The 12771-nt window shown below is 31.5% G+C and overlaps 1 protein-coding gene across 4 annotated transcripts in view; it reads left to right on the top strand.

Moving 5' to 3' along the window:
• Window positions 1–12771, top strand: part of Dph6 (diphthamine biosynthesis 6) — a 168596-nt gene that overhangs the window by 130632 nt on the left and 25193 nt on the right. For 3 of the 4 annotated variants that reach the window (XM_076850525.2, XM_076850527.2, XM_076850524.2), the window contains exon 6: window positions 10858–10919. In XM_076850525.2, coding sequence (XP_076706640.2) covers window positions 10858–10919 — 62 coding nt within the window. Of the gene's footprint in view, window positions 1–10857; window positions 10920–12771 lie in introns of those variants that run through there. The other variant, XM_076850526.2, reaches the window with a different exon arrangement.

Below are 12771 nucleotides of genomic sequence, written 5' to 3'. Positions count from 1 at the left end.
TGTTTAATAATTATTGTATTTCATTTTGAGAAGCAAAATAGTATAAAGACCATATATACATACAGTGGTAAAATGTTTCTAAACAAGAAGCTTATAGAAAAAAATATACAACTGTTATAAAATTAAGTATTTAGTCTTTTATTATATTTATAAAAATAATTAAGTATTTAAATTTATGTTATTAATATTTATGGGGTGTTCTAAGCATTAAGAATTTGAGGAAAAACTCTGCATTTGATTGTACTCTGGGGAAGTTTGAATAATATCCTGTGATATCCCTCACTAATATTATAGTTTTGGTTTATTTAGAAGAGATCTGAGATCAAGCTGGTTTTAGGCCATTGCTTTCTCGAGGATAGTAGCTCCAATTTCTAGAAGTCTCTGGATCTCATCCAAGAAAGTATTTTCTAAAAACAGTCTGAAATGCATGTCAAATGTGCAGTGATCATGGGGTCCCCAAAGACATGTCACTTTCAAATAAACAGAGATCATAGCAAACGCAATCTGCACTCAGATGGAATTATCAGCAAGGCATCAGAAGAAAAAGATCTCAGTAGTGATTTTAATCAAATGCAGTGGGACATATTAGCTTGTTACAAGTATATATTATATACAGCATTGATTTAAAATTGAAAGATTCATTGAGAAGAGTACCTAGGCCACTATATTGAATCTAGACAAGCACAGTTTAATTATAAAACTTGGGCATTTTTTTGGAAAAGAATTATAATCTGTTTAAATAGTATGTTATCATGAGATAAGAATTCCTAAGTCATTGCTCATTCCAAACAAAGCCTATCTAGATAAGCTGAGGTAAACCTTGATAAATTACAGTTTTTCAGAATTGTTTATCTGTTCCTGCTAGTCCCTTGGCTTTATATTTCTAGAGCAATAATCTTGTTTTTGTGGAAGATTGTTTCTGCTGATCTGCCCTCTATGAAATGTCTGAAGCATCAGATCTATAGATCATAGCAACACAGATCTATGGATCATAGCAACACACAGACCTCATTATCAAACCTATAAAAAGCCATACATGGACTTGTGTCATTATTAACTGTAAGCAAAAGAAATATCACACTTTTATGTGAGGAATTTTTCAGTTTTACTATAATATACTATTATAGTGAAATGAACTACAATGTGTTTCAGGAAAATATTTAAATATCTTTCATAATGCTTTAAATTTTTATTTATTTCAGTAATTTTAGCCTCACAGAATTTTCAGTACTTAGCCCAGTAATAATTAAATTTAAAATATTTCTGTGAATACAGAAAAATCTTTAAATACTCAGATTAGTTTTAAGAAGGTATACCTATGTGATAATCACAAATTTGTGTAGGAAAATTGTGCCCATGTGCTTTATGTCTAGATATTTTACTAAGTTTTCTGAAAGCAAGCCAAATTATATTTATTATGAAATATAGTCATTTTTGAGGTGAGATATAGCAGACGCTTTTATACTTTAACAGTTCCAAATTAGGGCTTGATAACTCTGCAATAACCTAAAAGAATGTAAGAAACATAAGAATATCATCAGTTTGACCTTCCAGTGCTTACCTGTATAAAAAAATTGTGTGCTCTTAAATTCCTTTTTATGCCATTAAAACAGTAAAAAATTATTCTTCTACTCTTATATAGAATGTAAAACATAAATTCTCAGATTAAATCATGAGTGTTTTAAAGTATTTTAATGATATATATTCTAATACCTGAATGCTGAATGAGATATTTATGTGTTGTTGGACTGATACAGATGTGGGAATCAAGGAATTTGAAGGAAAGCTAAAAAGTGACTTCCGTACATGCTGGTCTTTCATATTTTGTGCTTTGACTTTCTTGCATTCACACCCCAAACCCATGGAAGTAATAGTTAAGTATAAAAAGGAAAAATGGGAAAGGCACATTTCTACTGGAAAACCTGGAAACATCTCTGTGAACTAGAAATGAAAGAGACATACAAAATAGAAAGCAGGACCGAAGTTGTGGGCTGTAATTTAGGTATCAGAAAGATAACAAACACAGTTGATAGAACATGTTTTGTGAGGAAACAGATATTGAAAGTGTCTCACATGGGAGAACCCAAAGAAATAAAAATGTAAAATACATGTTTTTAAATAGTAATCAATTAGAAATATAAGCAAAGCAGGGTGGCTAACACTTATAATCCTAGTGGCTCCAGAGACTGAGGCAGCAGAATTGCAAGTTGAAAACCAGCCTCACCAACTTGGTGAGGCCTTAAGCAACTTAGTTGAGACTCTGTCTCAAAATTTTTAAAAAAGGCCTAGGGATATGACTCAGTGGTTACGTGCCCCTGGGTTCAATCTGGAACAAACATAAAGGGAGAAATATAAATCATCCAGAATGAAACAATAACAGGGTGATATGAAAAATACCCAATTAGAAATTTTGAGAATGAAACAATAAAAAACATGAGCACAGTAAACTCTAGATGTGGCAAGATAAAGAGAAAGTGAGTGAAGTTGATAAAAAGGAAAAAAGTAATTTATCCAGAAACCAACATAAAGAGAGAACACAAATTAAGAAAACAATTAAAACTTCAGAAGATATTCTGTATCCTCTTGCTTCAATTTGAATAGATCATATATGTCTAGAAATTTTTCAGTATCATCTAGATTTTCAAAATAGTTCCTGATGATCTTCTGGATTTCAGAAATGTCTGTGATTTTACATACTTTTTCATTTATAATTTTGTTGATTCAGGTATTTTCTCTCTTGATTAGTTTGGCTAGGGATTTATCAATCTGTTTATCTTTTCCAAGAACAAACTCTTTGCTGCATTAATCCTTTTTTTATATTCTAAATTTCAGCATACTGTACCTATACATGCATACTAATGTTTATAGTCCAGTTCACAATGGTCATAGACAAGTTATAGAACCAGCCTGTCAACAGATGGATAGATTTTTAAAAAATAATATGGTGTATATACACAGTGAAGTTTTACTAAGCCAGAAAGGAGTGTGAAATTATGGCATTTTTGGGTAAACAGATGTTCCATTTACATCATGGTAAATGAAATACATCAGACTCAGAAAGTCAAAGGTCAAATGATTTTTTTTTCATATGAAGAAGCTAGAGAGAAGTAAGGAGATAAAAATTGAAAGGAATTGAGTGTAGAAGAAGCAGACTCAGGAGGACGGAGGAGAGATGGGAAAAAGGAATAACTACAGAATGAGGTTGACCAAATATAGTAAATACATATATGAATATACCACAGTAAATATCACCTTTATGTATATCAATAAGGCACCAACTAAATAAAAAGTAAATGAATAAATAGAAAAAGAAAAGAAACCATCCCAAACAAACCAAAAAGACTGAAATAAAGGAATCTATTAACACCTCAGTGGAGAAAATTTCAGAGAAGGAATTTAGAAAGTTCATTGTTAGGTTAATCTGTGAGGTAAAAAATGAATATCAGAAAAGATACAGGAAGTGAAAGATCAATAAAGAGATATTCTGAAAAAGAATCAACAGAACTCCTCAAAATGAAGGAAATCAATAAACTAAATACAAAATTCAATGGAAAGCATCACCAACGAGAAGCCCACAGGGAAGACAGAGTTTTATGCAAAAGACAAAATATCTTCAAAACAAAGTTGACCATGGATCAAAGACATTAAGAGATCTTGTACAGAATTTTCAAGGAATGTAGGATAACATGAAAAGGCCAAATTTAAGAATCATTGGGATAGATGAATGCTCTGAAATATATACTAAAGGAATTCACATTTTTTCAATGAAATAAATATTAGAACATTTTCTAAATCTTAAAATGAAAAATCAAACATAGATGTTATATAGGACTCCAAATATAGAAATCACAACAAACCCACACCAAGGCACATTATTATGAAAATGCCTAAGAAAGAATAAGGATAGAATTTTAAAAGCTGCTTGGAAAAAATGACAGGTCACATGTAGAAGTAAACCAGTCCAGATTTCAGCTGATTTCTCAATTCAGACCTTCAAAACTAGGTGGTGGAATAATATATACCAAGCTCTGAAAGAAAATGAATGCCATCCAAAAATACTATACCCAGGAAAATTGAACTTCAGGATTAAAGATGGAATTAAAACCTTCCATGAACAAAAAAATTTAAAAGAATTCACAACTAGAAAACCTGAACTACAAAATACTCAATAAACTATCTCACGAAGAAGAAATGAAAACGAGCAGAAGTAAGAACTACACTACAAAAAGAGTCAATCAAAGGAGAAACTAATACCCCCCAAAAAAGTAGAAATGAATCAAAATGACAAGAAATAAGCATTTCTTAGTAATAACATTGAATGTAATCGGCCTAAATTCATCAATCAAAAGGCATAGACTGGCAAACTGGATTAAAAAACTAGACCCAACAATATGCTCTCTCCAAGAGACACAGCTCATGGGAAAAGAAATCCACAGATAAAGATGGAAAAGGTGGGTAAAAATCATATCATTCACATAGATCTCCTGAACAAGCAGGGATTTCTGTTTTATATCAGATAAAGTGGACTTCAAGCCACAGTTAATCAAAAGGAAAAAAAAAGGTCATTTCATGCATCTTAAGGGAATTATACAATAAGAAGAACTAACAATCATAAATACTTATACCCCAAACATACATTAAACAAACCCTTCTCAATATTAAGAATCCAATAGACAACAACATAATAATACTGGGTGACTTTAACATACCTCTCACATCACTAGATAGATCTGTGAAACAAAAACTAAACAAAGAAACTATAGAACTAAATAATATTATCAATAATTTAAACTAGATATAGAATATTCTGTCCATCAATACTAAATACAATGTCTTGTTAGCAGCACATGGATTATTTTCTAAAATGGACCAGTTATGAAGCCACAAAGCAAAGCTTAGCAAATACAATAAAATGGAGATAATACCTGGCATTCTATCAGATCATAATGTAATGAAATTAGAAATCAATTATAAGATAAAAACAGATGTTATTATAACATGGAGACTAAATAATACACTATTGAATGATAAATGGATAGCAGAAGTAGTCAGGGATGAAATTAAAAAAAATACTTAGAGATAAATGAAACTGGTGATACAACATATCAAAATCTCTAGGACTCTATGAAGGTGGTTCTAAGAGCAAAGTTCATAACACTGAACTCATTCATTGAAAGAATAGTAAGACACCAAATAAATAATCTAACATTTCAAGGTCTTAAAAAAAACAAATCAGCAGCAAATCAATAAAAGACAGTAAATAATTAAAATCAGAGCTAAATCAATGTAATTTAAACAAAAAAAATCAAAACATCAAACAAAAGGTTGGTTCTTTGAAAAAATAAAATTGACAAATACATCACAGGAAAACAAAAGAAAGGTATAGAAAAACTGAAATATTAAACTTTATGATGAAAAGGAAACTATTTAGAAAATTTATGAATTGAGAAACTTTGAAGACATTGGCAAATTTCTAGAAACATATGACCTACCCAGTTGAACCAGGAGGACATACAAAATTTAAACAGAGCAGTTTGAAGTCATGATATTGAAGGCATTATTAAAAGCCTGGCAACAAAGAAAAGCCCAACATCAAATGTATTCTCAGCTGATCTCTACCAGACCTTAAAAGAAGTACTAAACCAATCCTCAAATTATACCATGAAATAGAAAAGGAGGGAACCCTTCCAAACTCTTTCTATGAAGCTAGTATCACCCTTATACCAAAACCAGATAAAAACACATCAAGGAAAGGAAACTTCACACCAGTATTCTGGATGAACTAGATACAGAAATTCCTTTTTTTCTCTCTCTCCTGGTTCTTATTTGTTTTTTTTAATTGGTTATTTTTAGTTATACATGACATTAGAATATATTTAGACATACCATACATAAATGGAGTATAACTTTGCATTCTTATGGTAGTACATGATGTGAAGTTACTCTGGTCATGTATTCATATATGAACATAGGAACATTCCCATCTCCCATCCTTCTACCCCCTTCGCCCAATCCAGTACTGTGAACCTCCACTTCTCTCTCCCCACAGCCTATTGTGAGTCAGCATCTGCATAGCAGAGAACATTTAGCCTTTGGTTTTTTGGAATTGGCTTATTGCACTTAACTTGGTATCTTCCAGTTCCATCCATTCACTGGCAAATGCCATAATTTCATTTTTCTTTATGTCTGAGTGATATTCTATTGTGTACATATAATACATTTTCTTTATCCATTCATCTTTTGAAGGGAACCTAGGTTGGTTCCATAGCTTAGGAATTGTCGATTGAGCTCCTATGAGCATTGATGTGTCCTCATCACTATAAGTACACCGATTTTATCATTATAGTATACCGATTTTAAGTTCTTTTGGTAAAGATGCAGAAATTCTTAATAAAATACGAGCAAATTGCATACAAAAATACATTTAGAAGATAGTGCGCCATGATCAAGTGGGTTTCATCCCAGGGATGCAAGGTTGGTGGAACATACCAAAATCAATAAATGTAATTCACCTGATAAGTAGACTTAAACAAAAGAATCACATGATTATCTCAGCAGATGCAGAAAAGGCATTTGACAAAATACAGCAGTCATTTATGTTTAAAACGCTGGAAAAAGTAGGGATAGTAGGAACATACCTCAATATTGCAAAAGTATATGTACTATACCCAAGTCCAGCATGATTTTATATGGACAAAAACTGAAAGCATTTCTTCTAAAAACTAGAGCAAGACAGGGAGGCCCTCTTTCACCACTTCTCTTCAGCATAGTTCTTGAAACTCTAGCCAATGCCGTCTGGAAAAGAAAAAAATTAAAGTGATACAAATAGGAAAAGAAAAGCTCAGAGTATCTCTATTTGCCAACAACATGATCCTATAGTTAGAAGGCCCAATAAAATTATTGAATAGAAACTTAGATTCTGACCATGGTGTTTAGAGGCATGGCCTTTTGGAGGTATTAAGAATACCGATAATTGAATACTGATAGCTGTATAACATAAGAAAAAGTGTCCAGAAGATACTGCACTTGCCTTTTCCTTATCTCTTGCTATGTGATGCCATATGCCACCCTGGGACTCTTAGTCAGAAGGCCATCACCAGATGCAGTCCTTTGTCCTTGAACTTCTAGAATGGTGAACCAAAATAAAATCTCTTTTCTTGATAAAATTACAAAGCCTCAGGCAATTCATTATACTAATGCAAAATGGACTAATACAGATACCAAGATAATAAAAATAGGTCCAGACAGATAATATTGAATGTTAAATGATTGGGTTCAGTTCTTTGGATCAATTTTTGTGAAAGGTATAAGGTTTTTCTGTCTGCATACATTTTTTGTATGTGAATCTTTCACCTATTCCAGAACTATTCAAGATTATATTTTCTCCATTATATTGTTTTTGCTCCTTGGCCAAAAATCATAAGACTATACTTATGTGGATCTGTGTCTGGGTTCCTTGTTTTACTTTTTTGATTTATTTCTCTGTTCTATTTTGCCAATATGCCACATTGTCTTAATTACTATAACTTCATGGTAAGTCTTAAAGTATTATCAGACTTCTGACTTTGTTCATTAATGTGTTGACTACCTTGGGCCATTTGTCCCTCCATAAGTACTTTAGAATTAGTTTGTTCATACCCACAACATTCTGGTAGTTTGTCAGTGCTATAAATATATGTATACAGTGGGGAAAACATGACATTATTGATTCTATCCAGGAGTGTGAATATCTTTTAATTTATTTAGTTATTTGATTTCACTCATGAGTTTTGCAGTTTTCCTCACATAGATCTTATTTATATTATGGTCAATATATACCTTAATTTATTTTGGGAGTACTAGAGTAAATGACATTGTATTTTTAATTACAAATTCCACTTGTTTATTGCTGGTATGTAGGAAAGCAATTGAGTTTTGTGTATTAACCTTGTATTCTACAACCATTCTATAATAATTTATTAATTCCTATAATATTTTTTCTTGACTCTTTCAGATTTTCTACATATATGATTATGTTATCTTTAAACAAATATAGTTTTCTTTCTTCTTTTCTATTCTGTATATATTTTATTTCCTTCTCCATTCCATTAGCAAAACTTAATAAGTTTTTTGAAAGTAGTAGGGAAATGGGATATCCTTTTCTTGTTCCCAATCTTAGTGAGAAAACTTCAGTATCTCACCATTGAATATGATATTATCATTAGAGTTCTGATAACATGAGGAAGTTCTCCATTATTTCTAGTTTATTGAAAATTTTTTTTATCATAAATGGATGTTGGTTTTGTAAAATGTTTTTTCACATCTATTGATAGTATCATGTGATTTTTTTACTATTGTTTTATTCTGCTGGTGTAATGGATTTCATTACTTGATTTTCAGATGTTTAACTAGCCATCCATGCCAGGGATAAATCTACTTGGTCATAGTATATACCTACATATTTTTAAGTTCCATTTGCTAATATTTTGTTGAAGATTTTTATATGTGTTCATGAGAGATATTAGTGTTTAGTTTGCTTTATTTGTAATTGCTTTCACTTTGCTAGTAGGGTAATACTGGCCTCATTAAAATGGGTTTTTGAAAATATTTTTTGCTTCTGTCCTATAAAAGAGACAATAGAGAATAGGTATAATTTGTTTCTTAGATGTTTAGTTAAATTACCAGTGAATCTTTCTGGACCTAGTGCATTCTGTTTTGTAAGGTTTAACTATTGAACTTAACCAAATTTTAAAGAGTTATTATCATAACGACTGCAGTCTTTACCCTCAATACAATCAAATTAGTAAACAACAAAAAGTAGTGAAAATATATGTGTTCACACAAGAGTGATTCCTTAATAGCAATAAAAATCATGAAATATGGAAAACTAAATGACAAGTGTAATTTCTCAAATTTTTTGGATGTCCAATATTGTTATTTAAATCCTATTTTTAAAAAGATGTAAATATAAGTAAATCAAGTGTTCAAATCAAGAAGCTAGAATTAAATAACTCATTAACAATGTGAATTGAAAAAATTCTTAAAATTGTATCATTTGTGCAAAACTTTAACATTCACAAACAATACTAAATACTGTTTTATAGACATTAGATTTGTAGTAAAATTACAAAATCAAAGTTGAAAAGTATTACACTAACTTCAGAAGAGTGATTATCCATATGAAAAAGAGTAGAGCATATTGATTAGTGGTAGATATGTTATGAAATTCTGTTGCATTGGTGGTATTTAATTTCTTAAGGAAAAGTTAGTGAGGGCTAGGGATGCAGCTCAGAACTCTTGCCTAGCATGAATGAGACCCTAGATTCAATTTTAGTAAAAAGGCTTATGTAGCAAAATGTTATTTTTTATAAAATGTTATGTTACTTCAAAGTATTTCATTTATTTATTTATTTTATATATTGAATTGCAATGTAATTGGACATAGTCAAGAGTTCATTTATGTTTTCACCCAGCCTACCACAGGGTTGCTATGAAGGAAGCTAACTTAAATAATGTACCCACTGCTACCAGTCTGAGTTGTTTTGTTTTGAATATGATCTAACATAATACACAATAGCAGAAGAAGCCATAAGTCCTACATTTCTCCTTGGTACTATGAAATTTTGGCTGTAAGAAATGTCATGTTGCTGGGTGTGATGGTGCATTCCTGAAATTCCAACTACTCAGGAGGTTGAGGCATGAGGAGCACACTTTCAAGTTCAGCCTGGAAAATTTAGTGACACTCCATCTCAAAATAAACAAGGACTAGTTCAACGGTATAGCACCCCAGATTCAATCCCCAGTACTAAAAGATAGAGAAAGGAAAAAAGGTCATGTTACTCAAGAAAGGCATCCAACTGAAAAGAGAAAACTATTAATCAGTTTGTATAATTAAGAATCTGAATGTTTTAATCAATGATAAATAAAAATAACTTACTTAAATGGAGTTAAATCCATAAATGTACATATAGAAATAAATATCTAAAATGAATTCTTTAATTCTGCAGTTGATTTGTGGTATGAGTTTTTCCCCGCTCTCATTATTGCTCCATCACCCTCATACTCTACTGTTATATTAGTTGAATCTGTTTATTGTAGCCTAAGAAAATGCTCTTGGCACAATAGTGATTTTAGAGTTGTTTTTCCGTTTTCTTGGAAAACACATTGTTGCAAAAGTGGTCATAAAAACAAAATGTCAGTTTATTTAATAATACAATTATTTGTGCTTATGTGATACTATTAAGCAAATTAATTATATAGATAGAACTTTCTACCACTGTTCTGTTTCTGCTTTCATTCATGGCTATTGAGCCCAGGGGTGCGCTACCACTGAGCTACATCCCCAATTCTTTTTATTTTTATTTTGAGACAGCATTTCCCCAAGTTGTCCAGGCTGGTCTCGAACTTAAAATTCTCTGGCATCAGCCTCATAACTTGCTACGGTTACAGGCATAAAGTGCAAAGTTTCAAGTTTAAATTAAATAAGGATAAATCAGAAAATTCATATGGTTGTTCATGAGTAAACTAAACTGCAATGATTAAAATACCAAGAATTTAAATTTCACATCTTTAAAATTATACTTTTTCCCATTCTAACTATAATTTCTCAAAAAAAGAGAAAGGAATCAAAATAATGCATCTAATTATTGATGCAGTGCTATTGAAATAAACTAAAACTTATTTTTGAGAGCAAAAAAATCAGCACAAAAAGAAGAATAGGAAAGTAAATACTAGCAAAGTACATTTTACTTTAAGACAAAATCAACTTAAAATATATTCACACTGCTTTCCTAGGTAAGAGGGGCAAAAGGAAGGTGAATATGTCTTTAAGTTTTTATCTACAGTTATCTAGAAAAACTTTTAAATCTTTCTTGGCAGGTTTAGATCCAGATAAACATCTTGGGAAAACGCTGGATGAGATGGAGCCTTATCTCTTAGAGGTAAGAATATGCTACTTTTCAAAATATAGAAGCATAAAGGAAGAAAAAAGAAGTGCTATGCATATGACTATAAAAATGATTTTTATTTTAGAAATACTTATTGCATGTCTTATGAAATTATACTTCTAATGAATATAAAAAAAAGTTTGAAATTATGAAAATCATCTTTGCTTCAAACAACAACAAAAAACACTAGGAGTGTTATCTATATTCTTTGTCAGTACTTCCTGGTCTCAGATGTCTCATGTACCTGGAGTCTGAATTCTTTCACCTCTAAATGGATACAGCTCTAAGATGATAATGATCCTGTTTTATTAAACTCAGTAGACATTAATTTTTATTTGCCAGTTACAAGCACTCCTTGAAATGTTTCTATTCACCAAAATGATGCCACACTTCTCTAGTTTTCCTTCTTTTTTTTTTTTTTTTTTGGTCATTCTTCATCTCTTTTGCCAGTTGTTCATAGTAGATATTCCATTTTCACTCTATAAACTTTTTCTTGATCACAGTTACTCACACAGCTTTAATTATTAAGTCTATTTTGATTATTCTTAAATCTTTCTAGCTCATATTTCTCTTCTATCTCCAGTGCCTACAGAGACCACAAATTACATCCCTACATACTTGATTTGGCTTTTATATCATTGTTCTTTACCATTCCCTTTGTCTTCATCTTAATATGGATGCCTGTCACTTCAGACCTAAACTGACACCTCCAAATTTTCCTCTGCATTCTATTTTATTTCCCAAATTTTGCCTCATGCCTCAAAACTAAATGAATGTCATTGTCTGCAGGCTAAATCAAAATTTTTTGGAGTCTTTCTTTCTCCCCTCCTATATGTGACACATGAACATGATCTTGTCCGCTCTGTCTCCAGATTATATTCTAAATTCAAGCATACCTTACTTTCTATACTGCTACCTCTACACCATAAGCATCTCTTGTCTGGCATATTACATCAGCCCCTAACAGGTCTACTTATTTCCACCATTGCCCTCTGTAATTCATTATTCATACAGATGCCAGAGTGACATTTTTAAAGTGTAAATCATATTATATGACTGCTTTGTTTAAAATTTAAATGGGTTCTCTTTGAAGCTAGAGTAACAACTAAACTCCTATGAGATCACAACCTGTGAGACCCTGTATCATCAGCATCCTATCAGTCTTTTCAGGCTTACCTTTTACTAGTTTCCATATTGTTCACTGAGCCATTGCCACATATGCCTCTTTATTATTTCAGCACATTTACTACCTTTTTTTCTCCTTGAACTTTATCCTTCCTGGCATGTTTTCCTCAGACCATCACAAGGTTAGTATCTTTTTATAATTTGACAGCTCGAATATAGCCGCCTCAGAGAACCTCTTCCTAGCTGGCCAAGTTAGAGCAGTCTTTCCACATTATCTTATGTATCTTTATTGCCCTCCATTGCCATGCTAGAACATAAGCTCTAATAATCTTGCTAAGATTTTGGTAGGCATTAGTTCTTTAGTTCTTCATTCAGGTACTTGTTCATCTTTTCATCTATTTATTCATCCCATATTTAAATTATTTAACATTTATTAAGGGTCTGTTAGGTGACAAATGCTGCAGACAGCACTAAGTATACATGATGAATTAATCAATCATGATCCTTATTCTTGAAGCATTTACAATCTATTCTAGTTGTTTTCAGATCTAAAAATATAGTTCACTGGTGACATTATTAAAAATCATATACTCATTTAACCTCAAGAAATTTCCATTCAGAAGGACAAAAGATGATGACCTTTACTCAAGCACTAGGTAATTCTGACACAGGGATTAAGTACAGTATATCATCTTCTAGTTTCTTAATACCACTGACACAT

Source organism: Callospermophilus lateralis, chromosome 3 (genome assembly GCF_048772815.1).
Source record: "Callospermophilus lateralis isolate mCalLat2 chromosome 3, mCalLat2.hap1, whole genome shotgun sequence".
Taxonomy (NCBI): domain Eukaryota; kingdom Metazoa; phylum Chordata; class Mammalia; order Rodentia; family Sciuridae; genus Callospermophilus; species Callospermophilus lateralis.
The sequence above is the reverse complement of the archived record's forward strand: the minus strand, read 5'-3'. Positions and strand labels throughout refer to the sequence as shown.